The 24914-nt window shown below is 37.9% G+C and overlaps 2 protein-coding genes and 2 long non-coding RNA genes across 6 annotated transcripts; 2 read left to right on the top strand and 2 right to left on the bottom strand.

Moving 5' to 3' along the window:
* Positions 1-8667: 8667 nt before the first annotated feature.
* LOC125573261 lies at positions 8668-13271 on the top strand. Its single transcript, XR_007314015.1, has 2 exons — positions 8668-9483; positions 11758-13271. It is a non-coding gene; the product is annotated as an uncharacterized LOC125573261 (long non-coding RNA).
* LOC125573260 lies at positions 9485-11731 on the bottom strand. 2 transcript variants are annotated; one of them, XM_048733693.1, is made up of 5 exons: positions 11529-11731; positions 11065-11206; positions 10546-10726; positions 10031-10248; positions 9485-9719 (listed from the first exon to the last, which is right to left on the bottom strand). In XM_048733693.1, exons 1-5 carry the CDS (start codon positions 11578-11580, stop codon positions 9560-9562), a joined length of 753 nt encoding a protein of 250 aa, XP_048589650.1. In that variant the 5' UTR covers positions 11581-11731; the 3' UTR covers positions 9485-9559. The 2 variants fall into 2 exon arrangements, with proteins under 2 accessions (XP_048589650.1, XP_048589651.1); XM_048733694.1 differs by lacking the exon at positions 11529-11731 and adding an exon at positions 11292-11452 and having other exon boundaries at positions 11065-11205.
* LOC5499018 lies at positions 12361-16172 on the bottom strand. The gene is made up of 3 exons (XM_048733692.1): positions 14946-16172; positions 14554-14845; positions 12361-13993 (listed from the first exon to the last, which is right to left on the bottom strand). Exons 1-3 carry the CDS (start codon positions 15104-15106, stop codon positions 13538-13540), a joined length of 909 nt encoding a protein of 302 aa, XP_048589649.1. The 5' UTR covers positions 15107-16172; the 3' UTR covers positions 12361-13537.
* Positions 16173-20917: 4745 nt separating this feature from the next.
* Positions 20918-23921, top strand: LOC116618166. Of its 2 annotated transcripts, XR_007314046.1 has the most exons (4): positions 20918-20986; positions 21296-22196; positions 22556-22665; positions 23160-23921. It is a non-coding gene; the product is annotated as an uncharacterized LOC116618166 (long non-coding RNA). The 2 variants fall into 2 exon arrangements; XR_007314045.1 differs by lacking the exon at positions 20918-20986 and having other exon boundaries at positions 21040-22196.
* The last annotated feature ends 993 nt before the right edge of the window (positions 23922-24914 follow it).

Below are 24914 nucleotides of genomic sequence, written 5' to 3'. Positions count from 1 at the left end.
AGGTATATCAATCTATCGAGCGCTATGCTCTATGTTAGAATCTACTTAATCAAGTTATCCAAGGAATCTAGTTAGTTCTTGTGTGCATAAAACTGTACAGGATCCTGAACAAAGCATGAGCACATCAAAGATGCTGAGAGTACATAAAAATGTCCCTATACCTTCTTTTTATGTCATGACACACCAAGAACAGTATAATTAAGTATCGATATTTAAAAAAAAAAACAAAGAAAAAAAAATTGGCTCTCAGCGGGAATCGAACCCGGGTCGCTGCGTTAGTAGTCAAGTGCCCGCAACGAAAGACTAACGTGGCATTGCTGAAGGGAATTGTAATGAAAATTACTTTTAATACTATTGGTATCGTAAACTATCCCAAGCAAAGTCACCATCGGACGGGAGGTTACATTCGGGAAAAGCTTCAGGGTTACATTCGGGAATTTGTTTTACGAGTGTAACCTCCAAAAGGTTACAATCGATAATTTTTTTTCCGAATGTAAATTCCAAAAAGTAACATTAGGAAAAATAAAACAGTATACTCGGAAAAATAGGTATATCAATCTATCGAGCGCTATGCTCTATGTTAGAATCTACTTAATCAAGTTATCCAAGGAATCTAGTTAGTTCTTGTGTGCATAAAACTGTACAGGATCCTGAACAAAGCATGAGCACATCAAAGATGCTGAGAGTACATAAAAATGTCCCTATACCTTCTTTTTATGTCATGACACACCAAGAACAGTATAATTAAGTATCGATATTTAAAAAAAAAAAATAAAGAAAAAAATTAGGCTATCAGCGGGAATCGAACCCGGGTCGCTGTGTTAGTAGTCAAGTGCCCTCAACGAAAGACTAACGTGGCATTGCTGAAGGGAATTGTAATGAAAATTACTTTTAATACTATTGGTATCATAAACTATCCCAAGCAAAGTCACCATTGGACTGGAGGTTACATTCGGGAAAAGTTTCAGGGTTACATTCGGGAATTTGTTTTACGAGTGTAACCTCCAAAAGGTTAAAATCGATAATTTTTTTTTCCGAATGTAAATTCCAAAAAGTAACATTAGGAAAAATAGAACAGTATACTCGGAAAAAAAGGTATATCAATCTATCGAGCGCTATGCTCTATGTTAGAATCTACTTATTCAAGTTATCCAAGGAATCTAGTTAGTTCTTGTGTGCATAAAATATGTACAGGATCCTGAACAAAGCATGAGCACATCAAAGATGCTGAGAGTACATAAAAATTACTATATACCTTCTTTTTATGTCATGACACACCAAGAACAGTATAATTAAGTATCGATATTTTTAAAAAAAAATAAAGAAAAAAAAAAAGGCTATCAGCGGGAATCGAACCCGGGTCGCTGCGTTAGGAGTCAAGTGCCCGCAACGAAAGACTAACGTGGCATTGCTGAAGGGAATTGTAATGAAAATTACTTTTAATACTATTGGTATCGTAAACTATCCCAAGCAAAGTCACCATCGGACTGGAGGTTACATTCGGGAAAAGCTTCAGGGTTACATTCGGGAATTTGTTTTACGAGTGTAACCTCCAAAAGGTTACAATCGATAATTTTTTTTCCGAATGTAAATTCCAAAAAGTAACATTAGGAAAAATAGAACAGTATACTCGGAAAAATAGGTATATCAATCTATCGAGCGCTATGCTCTATGTTAGAATCTACTTAATCAAGTTATCCAAGGAATCTAGTTAGTTCTTGTGTGCATAAAACTGTACAGGATCCTGAACAAAGCATGAGCACATCAAAGATGCTGAGAGTACATAAAAATGTCCCTATACCTTCTTTTTATGTCATGACAAACCAAGAACAGTATAATTAAGTATCGATATTTAAAAAAAAATAATAAAAAAAAAATAGGCTATCAGCGGGAATCGAACTCGGGTCGCTGCGTTAGTAGTCAAGTGCCCGCAACGAAAGACTAACGTGGCATTGCTGAAGGGAATTGTAATGAAAATTACTTTTAATACTATTGGTATCGTAAACTATCCCAAGCAAAGTCACCATCGGACTGGAGGTTACATTCGGGAAAAGCTTCAGGGTTACATTCGGGAATTTGTTTTACGAGTGTAACCTCCAAAAGGTTACAATCGATAATTTTTTTTCCGAATGTAAATTCCAAAAAGTAACATTAGGAAAAATAGAACAGTATACTCGGAAAAATAGGTATATCAATCTATCGAGCGCTATGCTCTATGTTAGAATCTACTTAATCAAGTTATCCAAGGAATCTAGTTAGTTCTTGTGTGCATAAAATATGTACAGGATCCTGAACAAAGCATGAGCACATCAAAGATGCTGAGAGTACATAAAAATGACTATATACCTTCTTTTTATGTCATGACACACCAAGAACAGTATAATTAAGTATCGATATTTTTAAAAAAAAATAAAGAAAAAAAAAAGGCTATCAGCGGGAATCGAACCCGGGTCGCTGCGTTAGGAGTCAAGTGCCCGCAACGAAAGACTAACGTGGCATTGCTGAAGGGAATTGTAATGAAAATTACTTTTAATACTATTGGTATCGTAAACTATCCCAAGCAAAGTCACCATCGGACTGGAGGTTACATTCGGGAAAAGCTTCAGGTTTACATTCGGGAATTTGTTTTACGAGTGTAACCTCCAAAAGGTTACAATCGATAATTTTTTTTCCGAATGTAAATTCCAAAAAGTAACATTAGGAAAAATAGAACAGTATACTCGGAAAAATAGGTATATCAATCTATCGAGCGCTATGCTCTATGTTAGAATCTACTTAATCAAGTTATCCAAGGAATGTAGTTAGTTCTTGTGTGCATAAAACTGTACAGGATCCTGAACAAAGCATGAGCACATCAAAGATGCTGAGAGTACATAAAAATGTCCCTATACCTTCTTTTTATGTCATGACAAACCAAGAACAGTATAATTAAGTATCGATATTTAAAAAAAAATTAATAAAAAAAAAATAGGCTATCAGCGGGAATCGAACTCGGGTCGCTGCGTTAGTAGTCAAGTGCCCGCAACGAAAGACTAACGTGGCATTGCTGAAGGGAATTGTAATGAAAATTACGTTTAATACTATTGGTATCGTAAAGTATCCCAAGAAAAGTCACCATCGGACTGGAGGTTACATTCGGGAAAAGCTTCAGGGTTACATTCGGGAATTTGTTTTACGAGTGTAACTTCCAAAAGGTTACAATCGATAATTTTTTTTCCGAATGTAAATTCCAAAAAGTAACATTAGGAAAAATAAAACAGTATACTCGGAAAAATAGGTATATCAATCTATCGAGCGCTATGCTCTATGTTAGAATCTACTTAATCAAGTTATCCAAGGAATCTAGTTAGTTCTTGTGTGCATAAAATATGTACAGGATCCTGAACAAAGCATGAGCACATCAAAGATGCTGAGAGTACATAAAAATGTCCCTATACCTTCTTTTTATGTCATGACACACCAAGAACAGTATAATTAAGTATCGATATTTAAAAAAAAAAAATTAAGAAAAAAAAATTGGCTCTCAGCGGGAATCGAACCCGGGTCGCTGCGTTAGTAGTCAAGTGCCCGCAACGAAAGACTAACGTGGCATTGCTGAAGGGAATTGTAATGAAAATTACTTTTAATACTATTGGTATCGTAAACTATCCCAAGCAAAGTCACCATCGGACGGGAGGTTACATTCGGGAAAAGCTTCAGGGTTACATTCGGGAATTTGTTTTACGAGTGTAACCTCCAAAAGGTTACAATCGATAATTTTTTTTCCGAATGTAAATTCCAAAAAGTAACATTAGGAAAAATAAAACAGTATACTCGGAAAAATAGGTATATCAATCTATCGAGCGCTATGCTCTATGTTAGAATCTACTTAATCAAGTTATCCAAGGAATCTAGTTAGTTCTTGTGTGCATAAAACTGTACAGGATCCTGAACAAAGCATGAGCACATCAAAGATGCTGAGAGTACATAAAAATGTCCCTATACCTTCTTTTTATGTCATGACACACCAAGAACAGTATAATTAAGTATCGATATTTAAAAAAAAAAAAATAAAGAAAAAAATTAGGCTATCAGCGGGAATCGAACCCGGGTCGCTGTGTTAGTAGTCAAGTGCCCTCAACGAAAGACTAACGTGGCATTGCTGAAGGGGATTGTAATGAAAATTACTTTTAATACTATTGGTATCATAAACTATCCCAAGCAAAGTCACCATTGGACTGGAGGTTACATTCGGGAAAAGTTTCAGGGTTACATTCGGGAATTTGTTTTACGAGTGTAACCTCCAAAAGGTTAAAATCGATAATTTTTTTTTCCGAATGTAAATTCCAAAAAGTAACATTAGGAAAAATAGAACAGTATACTCGGAAAAAAAGGTATATCAATCTATCGAGCGCTATGCTCTATGTTAGAATCTACTTATTCAAGTTATCCAAGGAATCTAGTTAGTTCTTGTGTGCATAAAATATGTACAGGATCCTGAACAAAGCATGAGCACATCAAAGATGCTGAGAGTACATAAAAATGTCCCTATACCTTCTTTTTATGTCATGACAAACCAAGAACAGTATAATTAAGTATCGATATTTAAAAAAAAATAATAAAAAAAAAATAGGCTATCAGCGGGAATCGAACTCGGGTCGCTGCGTTAGTAGTCAAGTGCCCGCAACGAAAGACTAACGTGGCATTGCTGAAGGGAATTGTAATGAAAATTACGTTTAATACTATTGGTATCGTAAACTATCCCAAGAAAAGTCACCATCGGACTGGAGGTTACATTCGGGAAAAGCTTCAGGGTTACATTCGGGAATTTGTTTTACGAGTGTAACTTCCAAAAGGTTACAATCGATAATTTTTTTTCCGAATGTAAATTCCAAAAAGTAACATTAGGAAAAATAAAACAGTATACTCGGAAAAATAGGTATATCAATCTATCGAGCGCTATGCTCTATGTTAGAATCTACTTAATCAAGTTATCCAAGGAATCTAGTTAGTTCTTGTGTGCATAAAACTGTACAGGATCCTGAACAAAGCATGAGCACATCAAAGATGCTGAGAGTACATAAAAATGTCCCTATACCTTCTTTTTATGTCATGACACACCAAGAACAGTATAATTAAGTATCGATATTTAAAAAAAAAAAAATAAAGAAAAAAAAAAGCTATCAGCGGGAATCGAACCCGGGTCGCTGCGTTAGTAGTCAAGTGCCCTCAACGAAAGACTAACGTGGCATTGCTGAAGGGAATTGTAATGAAAATTACTTTTAATACTATTGGTATCGTAAACTATCCCAAGCAAAGTCACCATCGGACTGGAGGTTACATTCGGGAAAAGCTTCAGGGTTACATTCGGGAATTTGTTTTACGAGTGTAACCTCCAAAAGGTTACAATCGATAATTTTTTTTCCGAATGTAAATTCCAAAAAGTAACATTAGGAAAAATAAAACAGTATACTCGGACAAATAGGTATATCAATCTATCGAGCGCTATGCTCTATGTTAGAATCTACTTAATCAAGTTATCCAAGGAATCTAGTTAGTTCTTGTGTGCATAAAATATGTACAGGATCCTGAACAAAGCATGAGCACATCAAAGATGCTGAGAGTACATAAAAATGTCCCTATACCTTCTTTTTATGTCATGACACACCAAGAACAGTATAATTAAGTATCGATATTTAAAAAAAAATAAAGAAAAAAAAATAGGCTCTCAGCGGGAATCGAACCCGGGTCGCTGCGTTAGTAGTCAAGTGCCCGCAACGAAAGACTAACGTGGCATTGCTGAAGGGAATTGTAATGAAAATTACTTTTAATACTATTGGTATCGTAAACTATCCCAAGCAAAGTCACCATCGGACTGGAGGTTACATTCGGGAAAAGCTTCAGGGTTACATTCGGGAATTTGTTTTACGAGTGTAACCTCCAAAAGGTTACAATCGATAATTTTTTTTCCGAATGTAAATTCCAAAAAGTAACATTAGGAAAAATAAAACAGTATACTCGGAAAAATAGGTATATCAATCTATCGAGCGCTATGCTCTATGTTAGAATCTACTTAATCAAGTTATCCAAGGAATCTAGTTAGTTCTTGTGTGCATAAAACTGTACAGGATCCTGAACAAAGCATGAGCACATCAAAGATGCTGAGAGTACATAAAAATGTCCCTATACCTTCTTTTTATGTCATGACACACCAAGAACAGTATAATTAAGTATCGATATTTAAAAAAAAAATATAAAGAAAAAAAAAAGCTATCAGCGGGAATCGAACCCGGGTCGCTGCGTTAGTAGTCAAGTGCCCTCAACGAAAGACTAACGTGGCATTGCTGAAGGGAATTGTAATGAAAATTACTTTTAATACTATTGGTATCGTAAACTATCCCAAGCAAAGTCACCATCGGACTGGAGGTTACATTCGGGAAAAGCTTCAGGGTTACATTCGGGAATTTGTTTTACGAGTGTAACCTCCAAAAGGTTACAATCGATTATTTTTTTTCCGAATGTAAATTCCAAAAAGTAACATTAGGAAAAATAAAACAGTATACTCGGAAAAATAGGTATATCAATCTATCGAGCGCTATGCTCTATGTTAGAATCTACTTAATCAAGTTATCCAAGGAATCTAGTTAGTTCTTGTGTGCATAAAACTGTACAGGATCCTGAACAAAGCATGAGCACATCAAAGATGCTGAGAGTACATAAAAATGTCCCTATACCTTCTTTTTATGTCATGACACACCAAGAACAGTATAATTAAGTATCGATATTTAAAAAAAAAATATAAAGAAAAAAAAAAGCTATCAGCGGGAATCGAACCCGGGTCGCTGCGTTAGTAGTCAAGTGCCCTCAACGAAAGACTAACGTGGCATTGCTGAAGGGAATTGTAATGAAAATTACTTTTAATACTATTGGTATCGTAAACTATCCCAAGCAAAGTCACCATCGGACTGGAGGTTACATTCGGGAAAAGCTTCAGGGTTACATTCGGGAATTTGTTTTACGAGTGTAACCTCCAAAAGGTTACAATCGATTATTTTTTTTCCGAATGTAAATTCCAAAAAGTAACATTAGGAAAAATAAAACAGTATACTCGGAAAAATAGGTATATCAATCTATCGAGCGCTATGCTCTATGTTAGAATCTACTTAATCAAGTTATCCAAGGAATCTAGTTAGTTCTTGTGTGCATAAAACTGTACAGGATCCTGAACAAAGCATGAGCACATCAAAGATGCTGAGAGTACATAAAAATGTCCCTATACCTTCTTTTTATGTCATGACACACCAAGAACAGTATAATTAAGTATCGATATTTAAAAAAAAAATAAAGAAAAAAAAATAGGCTATCAGCGGGAATCGAACCCGGGTAGCTGCGTTAGTAGTCAAGTGCCCGCAACGAAAGAATAACGTGGCATTGCTGAAGGGAATTGTAATGAAAATTACTTTTAATACTATTGGTATCGTAAACTATCCCAAGCAAAGTCACCATCGGACTGGAGGTTACATTCGGGAAAAGCTTCAGGGTTACATTCGGGAATTTTTTTTACGAGTGTAACCTCCAAAAGGTTACAATCGATAATTTTTTTTTTTTCGAATGTAAATTCCAAAAAGTAACATTAGGAAAAATAGAACAGTATACTCGGAAAAAAAGGTATATCAATCTATCGAGCGCTATGCTCTATGTTAGAATCTACTTAATCAAGTTATCCAAGGAATCTAGTTAGTTCTTGTGTCTGGAATGAATGACAAAAGCGTTCAAAAGCAATATACATCTATAAACCAGCTTTCCAATCAGTGGTCCCAAATTAATCGCCACTTTCGATGATTCGTATACGCGCACGCGTTCAAATAAGCGACCCCACCCAATAGGCGCCCTTTGACCATCTTTTTTCGCCGAATACAAAGCGAGTGTTTCTTCACTTATAGAAAGCAGATGTCTATAGAATGTGAAAAGGGCTTTTAGTTAAAAATATATATGTTTTTAAAGCTGCTGTCGCAAAAATTACGCGGGAGTGAGCTTGGCCTTATCAGGGAATAGTTCCCTGGTCTTATATAAATGGGTTTTTACTGTAATAGAGTGGGATTAATAGCACCGGAAATCCGGTGACATGTGTAATACATGTTCTGGCTATCATTTTACCACAAGAAGCGCATTTGAAATATAACCATTTTAATATGGTTTAAATTTTCCGTCGTTAACTATTTGGTACACGAAACTTCTAATTCACAGAAATAAAGTTTTGTTTCTTACACTTGGAGTTTACCCGGTGAAAACGACAAAGAGGAATTCGTTACGCAACAAATAACTTGTCCCTTGAAATGGCTTCACCGCATTGTAACGGATTGTAACTTAGGCCAGCGGCGAATTATATGACATCAATACTGGGATAAGAAAGGCAATACGTGTACTTGCAAAGACACTTACCTCTTTGGCAACTCCAGTTCATTACGTAGCGTCGGAAATTTTGATTTTAGGATGCTTAGGACATCCTCGCTGGAGTGATTGGTGGCCAGGTCTAAGGTTCGGACTCTCCCCTCTCGCTCCGCCTGTTTCAGCCTGCTCCCTCTGGGCACGCAATTAAAATTTAGGTCTTTTTCGGACAAAAAGATCGTTCTCAGTGAGGTACACTTTGCTTTTCTCATAGCTTCGTCTTCCACGTAAAATCTCGCACACTGATCAAGAACCTTCCGAACCGTGCTTAAGCGGACATAACATGTGACGTGTAATATGAGACTCGGTCAACAGGACCAATAAGCCGGCGTAGCTTGCGTGCATCCGGTATCATAGTTTTTACTCTGTTACAGAGTAAAAACTTCGAACCCGGATGCACGCAGGCTAGGCGTAGGAAGCATATTCGGGAACCAAGGGCGTTATGTAGGAAGGGGAAATTCGGTACTTCTTTGTATGAAGATTGAAAGGAATGTCGATAGCCCGAGGGGGGGCGTCTTGTAATCCCATAGCCCGGTTGTAGTTCTAAATACTGATTTCGGACACACTAGGCGTTCCGTGGTCAGACGAGAGCCATGCTAGCAGCCTTAGACACCTTCCTATTCCATCGACTCGATCGGCGCTTTTGTACTTAAAATTAAGCTGCAAAACATGTTGATGCTAGTAGTGCTTTAGCCTGCGTCCAGCCGGAAATAGTTCCGTTATTACGGTAATAATAGAACTATTTCCGGCTGCATGCAGGCTAGTAGTGCTTTTCCTAAGTGTTAAAATATATTTTGCCGACGATCACCACCTTTTTTAATTAATTTTAGATTTTCAACCCGGGGTAGTTAGGTAGTGGCGGCTCAAGGGAAGGGGAGAGGTAGAGGCGCTCGCTTTTTCTTCTCTAAGCCCCCCTCCCCCCGTCTCTCTCCCTTGAACCGCTACGCAGGCTAGGGGTAGTGCAAGTAGGTTCTAGCTTTCATTTCTGTGGACCCGCAGACAAAACGAGACTTAGCGACGGGTGGAAATAGAGCCTACGCAGAAGAAACAAAACAGGTTTAAAATTTTGATATTTATTTTTATAACACTATAACACATATGCGACAAGTTATTAATTTTCAAAAAAAAAACGTTAGTTACTAATGAAGTCATAAGTAATAATTCCAAACGTAAACATAACTCTTCCAGAACTGAAATTTAATTTCTCAAAGGCTTCAGCCCTCACGCCAAGTAGGGTGCCAGGCGCTACGAACTCCTCCTCGATGTTCATGTTTATGTCCCCATTCCGTATCCTGCGGGATTGATAGATTGCATTAGTGAAATAGCAGCATTTTGATAAAGTAATGTAGCCATTTGGAGACCCCCCTCCCCGGTGATATAAACAGGACCACAATGATACGCTTCCACTTATAAGCCACCTCTACAAAAATGCATTCCCCGGCAAACTGTGGGAATATCGTGTAAAGACAACAAGCATGTAAAAGTGTAACACACAATGCGAGGTGGTTGTTGTACATTCAATGGTTATACTCGTATATTTTAAAATTTCAGACATAACTTGGGAATTATTTCGCATGCTATTATAATATCAATCGTTACTTACGCAAGTTTAGCGACAACCGGAGATGGGGCTTTGACAAGCTGAAGGCCAATAGCACCCTTCACAGTCAGGAAAGCCCTCCACACTTGGCTGTTTTCTCTTTCTATGGCGGGGCTGAAAAATATGGGGTTATCTGCCGCCAAACGCTCCTTTTTTATTGTCCATTCCAGAGACCACCTCTCTTCCTCTACTTTCTTGTAGTTTTTGTCTAGCTCCTCAAACTAAATAGTAAAATAAGAACAGTAAATTATGGTAGCAACTATTTCCTAAACCACAATTACTAGTTCTAAAACCCCCTTTCCCAAATTGGCAAGCTGAGAAAATAATCACTTTCGAAAACCAGCCAAAAAGCTGACTCTTGTGCTTTCTTTCTTTTTTTCAATTTTCTTAGTCGGGAGACCGGTTTTATACTGCTTCTAGTCCCCTGCGCAGCTGTCCTTTGTGTCGGGCACGTGTGAGCCTTACGCGAGGGACTACACTACTGCCATAGCAGCTGGGAAACTACAATTCTTACAAACCTTTACTAACGCTGCTTTTCGGAGCGTTCTGCATACTTTTTGCAGAAGTTTGAGGTGGCTATCAGCCGCTGTAAAATTATGCTCCGCCATCTCGCTCTCATTTCCAATAAACCGACACCCGGCAATGGGACATTCAATTGCTCTTGACGGGCAAATCTTCATATGTCTGCTCACATCTATTCTGTAAAATTTGAAAATAAATAAGATAACATCAAGTAATTATATTAATCTTCCACAAAGATAAACTGTAAAATAAAAGCATCTACGATTCCTTTAATTTATAATGCACAATCTTTGTTTCTACCTTTAGCAGTAGATAATTACCAACATAAACAGTTGAAAAAAAGATAAAGGTAGCATTTGCCGAAACTTCTGAAAACATGATTCAAATTATTTTATTGATATATTGATATATCAGGTAAAATATGGTCACGTAGTATCCCAAGGAAAAAAAGGATAGAGCACGCGTTCAAAAATGCGGAGTTCTACTATTAGGTTTTACAGTACTTAGTGACTCACAATTTCACTTTGTGGCTGGCCTTGGATCCAGGGGGTGGAAAAGGGCATTCCACCATCCTTCCACAGCATATTGCCTTGTGGTCTTTTAGACTTCCCACAATCTCCATGCAGTCAGAACATGACTCCTCAGCAGGGCTTCCCCTTTAAAAATAAAACAAGGATACAGGTATAATTTTTATGCGCGTCATTGTTGCCCGCACAACCGACAACCGCCGTGCACTCTTCACCTTTAAATCTATTTTCAGTTGTGGCAGAGCCTTAAAAAACACAATGTGTATATATGGGTGAAGCATAATACCAATTAAGTATTATAGACACAATAAATTCTGCATCTTAGAACGATTCACTCTGATAAGAAAAGATTTTCCTAGTTTCTGAGCCTCGGAATTTTCTAAGCGTATTAGATAAAAAGAGTGTATTTACCGCTAGAGAACGGGAACGTTTTTCAAACGTTAGACGATGACTGTTTTTTGAGCCGAACACACTGGCATTAGTCGCTCCAACGTTTTCTTGCATTTTAATTGCTACGTGCTGAATAGAGAATATCACAGATAGAAGTCGTATGCAATACTATACTATATTCTATCCAAACGCTTTGTTGAGATCTTTTTTTACCCAATGCTGTAACAACGCTGACTAGGGAAGTAGACTCTATACAAACTATATATGAGGCATCACCGACTTCCGTTCCAGTTTCAGATCAAGACAAACCTAGCGGAAATTTAGGAGTGTGCTGGCGTGGTCACCTCTCTAGTCTCCTGCGCAGCCGTCTATCACCACTCACGAGCAGCAACATGCCTAGCCTAGCACACGTGATCTTGAGTTCCTCACGGGAAGCCTGGATTCTTTTATTATTACAAAGCAAGAACTACTAGCGAGTTTTTTTAACAAATGGACTCGACTAGGCCAAGTTAACAAATACAAATATTCGTCCTCGCCGGCGTCATTTTTTTAGGGCCGATTCAAAATTTCAACATTTGCTAATTTTCAAACTCCTATAATTAACCTTTTTCGCGATTTTAGACGTTCCCTTAGCCTTCGTCAGTGAAAAACTCCATTCGTATTTGCTTTTGTTGGCGTTATGATATGGAGCCAGTCAAAAAAATCCTTTTGGAGGTCCATTGTGGATAGATCAATAATAATGGTACAGGAAATACAGGAAATACAAATAAAAGCTACCCGCCCCACTTTCTCCTCGCCGTTCCGCCGCGCCGCCTCGCTCTTTCGCGTCTCATAACGCTGCCCGCGTCGACTTGCTTCTCGAGGATTGCCCGCTCGTTTTTTTTTTTTTTTTCCTAGAAATGCGGTTGGGAAACGTTTGTTTTATTTTACTTGGCAAATTAAATACAATGGGTATATCGATTTGCTATAATGTATGGCGTTGTTAGATGGTACTCCATCTCTATTTCCATTTGTATTTTATAACGTCTGAGTTAACGTCCTAGGGGAATATATGTATTGATCCGCCGCTCATGTGATTTAATTATTTTACTGCAATGGTGTAATGGTAAAATGACCGTTTATTTCATTCAAAATAAAATTAGAACTCTAATGTAATACAATGGAATATGAGTTCTTCTTGAAAGTAATGCACAACAAAGCCGGTTGAGGGGTTGTATTTACAATAGAGTAGTGAACAATGGCCGGCGAATCGCGCGCGAGCCGAATAAGGAACAAACGGCAATTAAGAAGCGGGCGCGCTAAAGAAATAGTTATTATCTATGCAAAGGATAGTTTCTCGATTATACCCAGGTAAGCTATGCAGCTAGAGAGAAAATGATTCTGTTCTACTTCTGGGTGCGCGAGTCTTTAGAGCCGTTATGTAAAGAAGCCGACGTAGTGGGGAGGTGAAAATGCCTGAGACACTTAAATGTATGTTGGTTGATGTCGATAAGAATGCGCGATTCATTTTCTCCGGATACAGATTTAGAATCTAGTTTTTTATTTACTCCAATGGGAAAATATACCTGACTTTTATAAGGGTGGATATCTTCGCCGCTCATATTCACCGGAACTGTTGATTTCTCATAAACTTACGCTTCGTTACCGGTGTGCCAAGCATGTAATCTGTTGCATGTGATTTTAAACTCAAACCCATCGCTTGGCTGTTCTAAATAAATGTGGAAGGTCTTTTTTAATTCAGAAAATTTAAGTTTAGGCTAAAAATATCGGATAAGTAAAATGACAATACTAGATCAGTACGAAGCGAAAAAGAAAAAAAATGATAGGTGTCGACCCATAAAGGGTTCACCTTTTACAATAGAGCAATTACAAAGGCATGTGAAATCAACACTTCCGGTGAATTTTAGACCAAATAACTTAGTAATTTACAAACAAAATGAAAAATCCGTGATCAGAATACTATATAATACTGACAAAGGGCCATTGATTCAAAAGAGATCGTAGTTATCTGAAACCTATGCCTAACCCAATGTGTTATTATAGGCGGAGTATTTCAATATTGGGATCGGCTTTAAATTGTGGTATTCCGGTAGTACCGACTAATTAAAAGTACCATGTTGTCGAAGGGGCATTTTTCTCCTCGCCATTGTCTCCACATCACTTCGTCTAGGTGGCTTTGCAGATCAGCTGTAGGGATCCCTTTTTTGCTTTTTACCATTCTTTTCACTCTTGCCCACGTAGACTCTATCTCTTGAGTGTTGACTCCAGTCACCGGGTCGACGAAATAGTCTTTATGGACCACCACCCGGTGACTGGAAACGTTGGGAGCATGAGCAGTAATGTTCCTGTATGCCCCCCAGTCATCCGAATGGAGAACACTTCCTGGCTGAAGGACTTCCTGAATAATCGGCGCCAAGACTTCTCTCGTTCGCTTGTTTACAACAGTGTAATACCCTCGGCAAGGCTGGAAGGCCGTAGTCACCAGACCAAACACCCATCTTTGTCGGGATATCCTTCCTCTGCCATACTATAAACATAATAAAGCAAATTGTTCTATAGTTAGTTTTTCTATCACATGTGAATCACCTGACATGACGGAAAAACCTGGAAAACGCGCAATTCCAGATAGAGAGAAAAGACACAATTTCTTACAATGGCTATAGGTTCCTTATATTACGGACTGATTTTCAAAACACAAATAAGATGAGGCAGAGGTGCACATAACCAGATTTTGGCTTTTTAAGATAATTTTTCCTTGATCATAATTGCCCTGTGTATCAGTTCAGGAACGAAAAGCTCAAATTCCAATGACACTTTACAAAAGATCGCATCAATTTAAAAAAAGTCGCACTTGCTATTTTGTTTGCTATAAGTTACTAAGTACTCAGAGAAATTCTCCGCCTTATTCGATGTGAAGTGGGCTTATTTGAAGCCTCACGTCATGTTTTTCCGTCATGTAGAATCACCTTAGAATGAAATCCATTAAATGTCATTTATATGCACCTTGTGTGGCCAAGTAAAAATAACAAGACATATAATTCCAACCATACCGTTTTGTAGCAGTTACAGGATAGTTTTTTCACCCACCTTTCGCTTGAACGAAATAACGGTTTCGTCGCACTTGCAAACATGGTTCGGGCCGCCGAACGGATAGACTGGGCGATCGACGACATCCCGCGAGCACAATAGTCTTAAGGCCCTGCAGACTTTTCCAACCATTTGAGGTGTCATACCTAACATTGTGCTTGCCTGCACTTGTAAAACTTCCACCGACCAGAAATATATGAGAACAACGAGCTTCGAAAGGGGCGTCTTGGGAAACAATTCGAAAAAGCTGTTGGTTCTTAGGCTCCTACGAATAAGGCAACGCGGACATTTCCTAAGAGAACAAATAGAAGTTATGAGATTTCGCCTACTACGTCCTTAAAGAAGATATATCATGCAAAATTATCATTACTTACCAAATTATCATTACTTACCACTGATAACCATCGATATGTGTTGCTCTTTCTTTAAGCTCCATGTTAATTCCACACATCCCGCAGTAGAGGGTGTGGAGAAAATTTAAAGTTAGTAGCCAATCGTAGAATTCTCTACGCGGTCCACATACTACTTGAGCAAGCTGTAATATATTTTGCATGTTGATTTTTTTTTATATCGTGTTATTTGTTGCTGTTGTTATGAAACGTTAGCCCAGACTTCAAGTTTCTTAATATATGCCCAGAGTCTAAGGTAGGATGTGCGGACAAATGGACTTCACACCTCAATTTCTAAAGAAACATGTAACTGAAAGGCCTTATTGGCAACCAAACTGATTTGTTTTGTTTTGAAAGAGCACAGTTGTCTTTGAGAGCAATTTGATCGGGGTATTTGGTGGTAGGACTCGATGCGCGCGTTTCATCTCTTATTTCGCCGGTGAATAAACCTGTTTAACTGCTGTTTCCGCGGTATTAATGAACGGAAAGACATAAACGAATCGAAGTAACGACCTTTAAGAAGGCCAATCACGCCGTCATTTTACACCCCCGCTCAATACCGAGTGACACAAAGCATCCATTTCCATCGGCTAATTCAAGCAAGTATAAACTGAAGTCCTTTCAATAAAAAATTGTCGTCAAAGTATAATTATTCAATTGTGAATGGTTATTTATCTTGCAAATAGACCATGCATTTTTAACGCAAAACAAAACAAAGGAGTGTCAGATGGACATCCTTTAAGCAATGAGTACAGATTGCAGTCATCGGAATAGATGTGGCTTTGTTTCGCACGGACACTACTCAAACCATCGTGAAGCACAGGTGGGCTGGTGGCTATCACACTGGCCCCTCGACACTGCGGCCCGAGCTCGAACCCCGGTTCTGTACTCGTGAAAGACGCCAAAAGAAAGTCCTCAAAGTGCTACCCTGGCAACACCTCGCCAGAAAACTAAATGAGACTTGTTTGAAAACATCGAAATTCTGAATGGTGCTTTTGGCTATGAGATATGGGGCGTACGCAGCCTATAGGCCTGCAGTTACTGGACTGCAAAAGAATTTGGCGATCTTATTTGCATTAAGAGGGCAAAAAATCAAATGCTTACTCATTCATTTTTATGCACGTAGTTTTATATATATGATGAGGATAAAAACTATAATTTTCTTAATCATGTTAATCTACAGATGATTTCCAAACATATTGTTATGTCGTTCAGTGCCACGCGACGAATGAAGTCCTATTTCAGATCGAGGTTGACAGAGGATCGTGTAATATTCCGAAAAGTCTGACGCATTGACGCCAATTTTAAACCCAAAAGCGGGAGTTATGAATTCTTCACGGGGATGCGGGATAAGGGGCCACGCCTTTATTTAGCTTCTGAATGCTTTGACTGCAACTTGTTAAAATCCTGCGTACGCCCCTGCTTTTTGGGTCTTTGTGGAGAGCAGCTCCTCTCTCTGCCTTATCAATGAAGTAGAAAGTATCCCTCAATTACCCCCAATTGGCTTAGGATTGTCAATGGTGATTTTCTTGATTTTTCTAGTTCCTCCTTTTCTCCGTAGCGTATTATCTGTATGATACTTCCATTTGGGGAGAAATGATAATTCAAGGTGGGAGAAACATGTAAGGGAAATATTTCCACTAATAAAGAAGTTGGATCCACATAACTGATTATCGTGATGGTTTAAGGAATCGTGTGCAGGTGTTACAAGTCCTTAGGGGTAAGAATTGTTGTTGACCACACCCTCAATGCTATCCGTCTAACCCGGTCAACTTCCCTCCCCTGTTATGACAGCAGGTTTGTGGGGAGGGAAGTTGACCGGGTTAGACGTATTCCTAGGGACGACACATTGAAAGACAGGCGTAAAGGTAAGAATGATCGTGTACCTTTTGTAGTCACTTTTCATCCAGCTTTACCTAATTTGCCTGGTATTCTTCGTAATTTACAGCCAGTTCTAAAATCTTCTAGTAGATGTAGGGGTGCTATTGGTAGGGTACCTATGGTGGCTTATAGGAAACCTAGGAGTTTAAAGGATATGTTGGTGCACTCCTCTCTTAAAGAGGATAGTACTCAGGTTAGAGGTTGTGGTAAGTGTGGCGGTAAAAGGTGTAGGGTGTGTAACTTTCTTAAGACAGGGCGGGAGTTTCACAGTACAGTTACTAATAAGAAATATGTCATTAATTTTGACTTGGACTGTAACTCAGATTTTGTTGTTTATCTAATTACTTGCTCTATGTGTAGCAAGCAATACGTAGGGTCTACTATCAATAGTTTTAGGAAGCGTTTTAATAATCATAAAAGTAGGTTAAATAAGCACCCTAGTTTACCGGTTAGTGAAAGAGTTAAGGATGACCTGATCTATCAACATTTTCATTGCGACAATCATTTAGGTCTTAATAATGTTATGGTACAACTTATAGATAAGTGTAACTCTGAGGCTCAGCTTATGGAAAGGGAAGGCCAGTGGGCTTATCGGCTTAAGTCTATCTACCCGCGGGGTCTTAATAGTGATGACTTTTTTTGTAGTAGGAACCCACGTAGAGATGTGTAAATTCTTTTTATCCATAGCGCGCGCTATCCTAGAAAATGCGCGTTTTTGTCAGTTGTAATGTTTTTGCGTCTCGCGCCACTATTCTGATGTAAAAAAAGCTTGTAACGATTCACCTTCTTCAGTCTGCCCTGAAGAAGTCTTATTAAAGACGAAAATTTGGCAGAGTCGATTTCCAGTTTTTGGTGTATTTTAGGAATAAAGAGATTCAATTTGAGTATACGAAGGCAGAATTGCAGTTGAAAGTAAGTTTATAGTAGCGCGCGAATCTAGAGAGAGAAAAAAGGGAGAGTTATTTGACTAATTTTTAATCCCTTGCCCAAACTCCACTATAAAATGTGTAAACTGAAAAAGAAAAACATTTAATTAGAAAAGACTTTGGACCCGAAATTAATTTATTTTGCAAACCGGCTTTTACGCGAGGGTGCTCCACGGGCGCGACACCGCCCGTGAGAAAATTTGGATAGAAAGAAAAAATGTACCTAACTATTAGTCCGGCGGATATGTGCAGTTTTTACCTTGAATTGCGCATTTTTTGCTAAAGTTATCAATTTTACAAGATAGGATATAGAGCCAAACTCAATTCGGTTTTAATTTCTGATTTAATAATGAATATTGATTTGGCCGCCATTTTGAACCGGTTGTACAACTTTTATACTAATGTAAATATATATTAATTACCATTACCATTTAACCCAGAAGAAAAAAAAAACTAATTTCAATCAGTAAACTTATATAAGCATAAATAAAATTTGGGAACAAAAAGGGCTGATTATACTACAATGATAAAGAATACTTTTACTAACAACTAAGAAGAACTTTTGGAGGGGTATCAACACGAAACGTTACAAGAAATTGCGTATATTAACAAAAAACGACATACTGTACATAATGGAAGAACTTTTTCGAGAATCGATACGTGTTCATCTCCTGCTTACTTTTCTTCCTTTCACAACCGCAATGTGTGCTTTGCTTTCTTCAAAATGTAATTTTATTAAATTTTGAGAGTTTTTTCCCGTCGTTGATTTAAAACCTTTTTCATAAAAATGGTTTTGTCTGCAACGACGGTCAACGAAAACTTTTTAGAGTCCGCTTCACTTTTTGGTTTATCGTTTTAATTACTCTGGTACAACAAGTGGCTTGATCCAAGAGAGGCAATAGCGATCAAAAATAATCTTCGACGTTCAAGGTAAAAGTACACTGATTTAGAATAATATAATATAAATATGAGTATGGAAAACTATATTTAGATAACTAGATTACCTATACATATCAATGTTTTTTGCAACAAATAACATACTAGCTTGTACTACAAGCTAGTATGTAGAAGTCCCTCCTGTAGTACACAAGTGATTGACGTAAGGTCCAGTGTTCCATATCAGCTTCTCCAACTAAACTACCGGACCTCCTTAGGCAGTACTTGTGCGGATTCGGGTATCACTAGCTCGTGTACGCAGTTGGGCCAGGGAGAGAGGCGCTCATTGGACATAGAAGATGAACGGATAAAAAGGAACCGTCGTGTGGTGTGTGGATGTCAATGTGAGATAGATAAAAAGGAGGGGGGGGTGCTCATAGGGAAGGGTGAACTTATTTCAATATGCGAGATCGAAGAGGGGCGCTTATCTGAAGTAGGGCGTCTTTACCAGTCATTACGGTACTTAAATAGCTAGAAAAACCCGGTGATTATTGAGTCGCCACATCACATGACTATGGAATGTTATTTCAACAAAGACAACTTATACAAATTACAAGCCCTTTATTTCATTATTATTATTTAATTTTTTGCTTGGGGGATGGGGGGGGGGGGGAGGCGTCATACTTTGCGCCACCATTTTTACCTCGACCATGACCTCGAAATAGAGAAGGGGAGGTGTAACAGTTCATGAACGGACATACCAATTATGTCCGGACACGGTAGAGGACGAGTTCCACTTTGTCGTGCAGTAAATATGCGCAGTTAAGAACAAACTTTTTCGAAAAATCTAGCAGATCCTGGTGATTTGATTTCGCTAAGAAATCGGAGAGACAGAATTTTGCTCTAAATACTTAACCCTCCAAAGATGATGGGGATGTTGATGAAGACTCTGACTTTATAATTCACTTTCAGCCAAACCTATGTACTAAATTTGTATACGGAGAAGTGGATAAGTTGCATTGTTTATTACCTAAAAAAAATCCAAATTGAACCCCCCCCCCCCCCTCCCAAACGCGTATGTTCGATGCCGTGTCACTATATCTCCGAACTGAATGAAAAATACATGTTCAAGCTAACAAAGGTGATAGAGTGGTTTTTAAAATCCCGTGCAACAAAATGTAATTGTTAATGTGTAATAGTCAAGCCAGAACAAAAGAGAACAAAAATATTACAGTGTATAGACTAAGTTCAAACATTGTATTACCCATGAGCAGTATTTTAACAAACTACTTCCTTCTATCTAAATGACTTGTGAAACCATTCGAGTGGGCGCACTTGCCGCATTCCACCGTGCACTGGTGGCTAAGCGAACGGGAAAGCTATATCCGCTATAACAATTTCACACAAATTCGAAAGTCGTGAAGCCGGACTAATACAATAACGTGAACGATTTCGTAATCGTGAAGGATTTCCAAATCGTGAAGGATTTTAAAAATCGTGAAGGATTTCGAAATCGTGAAGGATTTTAAAAATCGTGAACGATTTCGAAATCGTGAAGGATTTTAAAAATCGTGAAGGATTTTAAAAATCGTGAAGGATTTCGAAATCCTTCACGATTTTGAAAATCCTTCACGATGGCCCAGGACGGTGAACTGATCCGATCAACTTTGACTGATTTGCTTGGATGGTAATTTTTTATGTAAATTCCATGTTTTTATTTTGTGCAAATACAGTTCAAAGATCAACTTTGAATAATTTGCTTGGGTGGTAAATTTGTATGTAAATTTCATGTTTGTATTTTGTGCAAATACAGTTCAAAGATCGAATTTAGATTTGCATGGATTTACACTCACTAGATTATCTTTACTTATATCTGCAAGGTGTGTTGTAATATCACTTAGTGTTTGACGGTGACAGTCGTGTGCGACAAATTTTTTTGTTGTCGCTTTTAGTAGGCCAAACATCTAAAATCATCATCAAGGTACTAGTGAAAATCGTCGGGGTTTTTGTGTGTGTTTCTTATACGCGGGTTTGATGGAAAAAAGGCGAGAGCGACCAGATGGCGGTGTAAGGTTATTTACCGGCTGGGAGGTCCGGCCTCGGTCAGCATTTCCCAGACCTCTGTCACAGTTTTTCTCTATTTGGACCGACCTCAAGTCGGTAAATAACTTATTTATTTTACCCTTAAAACATTGTTCGAAAATCCTGCAGTCAAGATATTTTAGTATCTTGCGTCACAGTCACGTGGTTTCTCTGTATGTCGCTTACATACAGTAAAACCACGTGACATTTGTATTCTACTCACAAGATGGCGTCCTCCATGAAGCTGGAGTCCGATTTTAGAGCAGAGAAAGCTGAATGGTAAGCATTGGCCATGTAATCTTACTACCACCGTTTTTTACCTTAATTATATAGACATACACAAAAAAACAGACAAAATCGCTTCAAATGATTCATCAGAATTCATCACTCGAGGTCCCGAATGTAGTTTCCTATATTATAATTTTACGAGTTGTGTATATAAGCTTATTACCTAGCAAAACACTGGTGTCTATATTATAAATAATTATGAGATATAGGTTTAGACACTACAATCAATTGCTTTTATGTTATGCTACAGTTATTATTTAATTATCCATCTTAATTGTGATACTTTTATGTCATACTCAGGCTAAAAACACAGATGGAAGGCTTGGAAAATTCAAAGTCATGGAAGACAAAGTGTGATGATGTCTTTAAACTTCTCAAGTATAAATACCTCACTATAAACAAAGTAGAAGCAGCTAAAATAGTTAAGATGGCCTTTCCCTTTGTAAAAAAGACAATCATGTCGACAATAGGATGGTTGTTCCAAAACCTTTTTCTACAGCCATTTTCTAGTTGTATGTTTTCTTGCCAAGCGGCTGCGCCTGACATTTCGGGAACCCCACCCCAGCACCCCGGGGTCTTGAATATTCCATGGAGTAGAGTAGACAATTTGAAGCTGGACGAATGGACTCATAATGACTCATAGCTTATATGTAGCTGAGAGATTTTTCATGTTGATTATATGAGAGCATTGATTTCTCACATTCTAATCACCTTACAGTGATTATACCCTTTAAAGCATTGGGTGTGCGTATTGGTCATTCAAAATCCCTACAAAGAAGTTTCAAGTTGTAATGATAGAACATTTTGTTTTAGGCTCATGTTAGGCAGGTCTATAAAGAGCTCAGCAATGACGACGAAGATGGAACTGATCAGCATATGACCTGGGATTTCAGCAAAACACAGGCATCCTGACACCCTAGAAATTAGAAGGGCTAAACAAAACAAAACCTGATCAGTCTCTAAAGCTCTTTGGCCAAATAATTGACTAAATGTGTTTTAATAATTGTAATAATAATTTAACGATTGTTCCGGTTCAAATAAATATAAAGTTCCGGTTCAAATAAATATATAGTACAATAAAAAATAAAACTTGTTATTGTTTATTTTAGTTATGATGATGACTTCAACAAAGAAGTTAGTCGTGGCATATTTGCGGGAGTGCGCAGTACAGATAGCAAGTCATCGTCAACTGCCATAAAAGGTTTGTTTGTGTGACGGAGAGTTGTCTCTGTGTGCCTAGGTCCACAGTGAGTATTACCGTTCATCTCAGCAGACAACCTTTTTCAAAAGCTTATTCTGGACCCTGGATATTGTTAAGAAACCAAACTGTTTAGATTGAAGGCAAAATCGTCTACTTCCTCACAGGTCTTTTGCTACTAACCTTGACTCATGACCAGGGGCACACATCCACCATACACCTATACATATACCCATGATGAAACCCATTTAATCAATGATCCATTATACTCCCCACCAGTTCAAATTAGTACTGCAACCACCCCTATGGAAAAATCCTGCATCTGCCCCTGATGACAAATTCCTTTTTTTTTTCTTTTGCAGCTGCAATGCATGTCTATTTCAGAACTAAAAAGAGGGGGCATGTCACAAAAGCAAATGACAGTTATGATGCCACCTTAAACAGGCCGAGAAAGCGCAGCCAGCTTAACACAGTGAGTATGACTAAAACTAATGATTGATGTGATAGCTATGGCATAGATAATTTTGAAGACCTTAATCCTCTAAGATGTTGGTCTCCTATCCCATTGCCAGACTATTGCTAGATATTTCTACCAATTATCAAATCCAAATTCCCCCCCCCCCCCCCCCCCCCGAGGAACCCTAGTCTATGTAAATGGCCCCTTAGAGTGGTATTCATCTGACTTTGAAACAAAAACTACTAATAATCAGTGTTTAATAGTGTTTACTAGTCAAGAGTGAAAAGGAAAATACAATAAAAATTACCTTCATTGTGTATAGCAGTAGGTATTTGGTTAGTATCTATTTCACAGTCACATGAAAACAAGGTACTCTTGTGATTCAGTTTATATAGTCAAGGTCCAAATCTCAATTTTTAATGCATGATTCAAAAAGGCAAGAATTCCCTGGACAACAACTCACAATATTCAGAAAATCAAATACATTTGTTTCTCTTCTCTTTTTGTAGAAAACAACGCTACGAAAAAAGACCTTGAGGGAAAGCTCCAGCATCAACGAGGAGAGAAAAGGGAAATACTTTGAAATCAGGTCCGTGGACTATATGTCCTCGGAGCACACAAGGTCTGATGGAGAAAATGAGGGGTCTGACGAGGAAGCACCTAAACTGCTTTACAAGCATAAGCTTCCATGGAGGAGTGAGGAGGGGGATTCATTGATGGCCTAAAAAGTTGGAAGGGCAGGGGCCAGAGAAGCACAAACATCATGTACAGGAGGAAAGATGGTGCTAATTCGAAAAGAACTGCACCAATTGATGCTCCCGATTGGGCTGTGAAGCATCAGCTTTAGGTTGCCTACATGCAAGCTATTCTTTTCGAATTAGCACCATCTTCTCTATTTTGCTATGAATGATGGACTTGTGCGTTGGCACAAAAATGTTATTGTTAAAGCATATAGTGATCGACTTGATTTACAAATTCACAACGATTTTTATTACAACAAGTTTATGAGTATTCAGATTTATTATTGAACTATTTTCCTCGAAAAACAGTAGATGAGGCTACAATTTATTAAATAAAGGAGATATGATTTATTTAGAATATTGAAAGAATAATATTCAAAGAATTATTACTTTGACCAAGAGCTGATAAAATAATGTTTATAGTAATTTATTGATTTTGAAATATACACTTATTGGACCAAACCAAATGTATAAATACCGATTATATTTTACTGATTACAGAAAATACACGAAATAAATGATTTCACTAGATATTCTTGTTGGTCTCTCTGTATATATCTTAACATATTTTGTGGGAAGGGGCAGATGGGATCTATTGGTTTGTCCTGACTGCAAATTTAGAACAAATGTATTAATTGGTAACATTCGCACGCCGTGCAAAAGGCAAATTTGCTAAGATGTTTTTTGATGGGCAAATAATTTGCAAAAGTGACCCTTGCTGTAGTAGTAAATATAATGAATATACACTCTTTGCATCATGAGCAAATGCAAGCAAACATGACGAAAACATAACATTTGCTATCGTATTTACCGGTGCGTGAATATAACTGCAAATCCGTTCTTTGCACTGTTTTTAAATATTAGCAAATATGAAGTAAAATCGGCCTTCACTTGGTTTGTCTTGGTGCCAAATATAAAGCAAATTCAATATTTGAATTTGAGTAAAGGCGAGTAAATATGGACTTCACCATAGTTGCAAAACATATTTACTATATCTGCAAATCCGTTTTTTCGTCCAGTGTTAGAATCTACTTAATCAAGTTATCCAAGGAATCTAGTTAGTTCTTGTGTGCATAAAATATGTACAGGATCCTGAACAAAGCATGAGCACATCAAAGATGCTGAGAGTACATAAAAATGTCCCAATACCTTCTTTTTATGTCATGACACACCAAGAACAGTATAATTAAGTATCGATATTAAAAAAAAAAAAATAAAGAAAAAAAAAATAGGCTCTCAGCGGGAATCGAACCCGGGTCGCTGCGTTAGTAGTCAAGTGCCCACAACGAAAGACTAACGTGGCATTGCTGAAGGGAATTGTAATGAAAATTACTTTTAATACTATTGGTATCGTAAACTATCCCAAGCAAAGTCACCATCGGACTGGAGGTTACATTCGGGAATAGCTTCAGGGTTACATTCGGGAATTTGTTTTACGAGTGTAACCTCCAAAAGGTTACAATCGATAATTTTTTTTCCGAATGTAAATTCCAAAAAGTAACATTAGGAAAAATAAAACAGTAT

This window comes from Nematostella vectensis, chromosome 10, assembly GCF_932526225.1.
Source record: "Nematostella vectensis chromosome 10, jaNemVect1.1, whole genome shotgun sequence".
Lineage (NCBI taxonomy): Eukaryota > Metazoa > Cnidaria > Anthozoa > Actiniaria > Edwardsiidae > Nematostella > Nematostella vectensis.
This window is presented reverse-complemented; position numbering and strand designations above follow the sequence as displayed.

Excerpts from the sequence above, each read along its gene's own strand:
- LOC125573260 (XM_048733693.1), bottom strand. The coding sequence starts at position 11,580 with ATGCAAGAAAACGTTGGAGCGACTAATGCCAGTGTGTTCGGCTCAAAA. Across the intron at positions 10,727-11,064 it reads GCCAGCCACAAAGTGAAATT|AATAGATGTGAGCAGACATA; the intron begins GTGAGTCACTAA and ends CAAATTTTACAG. Across the intron at positions 9,720-10,030 it reads CCGGTTGTCGCTAAACTTGC|GATACGGAATGGGGACATAA; the intron begins GTAAGTAACGAT and ends TCAATCCCGCAG.
- LOC5499018 (XM_048733692.1), bottom strand. The coding sequence starts at position 15,106 with ATGCAAAATATATTACAGCTTGCTCAAGTAGTATGTGGACCGCGTAGA. Across the intron at positions 14,846-14,945 it reads CATATCGATGGTTATCAGTG|GAAATGTCCGCGTTGCCTTA; the intron begins GTAAGTAATGAT and ends TTGTTCTCTTAG. Across the intron at positions 13,994-14,553 it reads TTATTTCGTTCAAGCGAAAG|TATGGCAGAGGAAGGATATC; the intron begins GTGGGTGAAAAA and ends TTATGTTTATAG.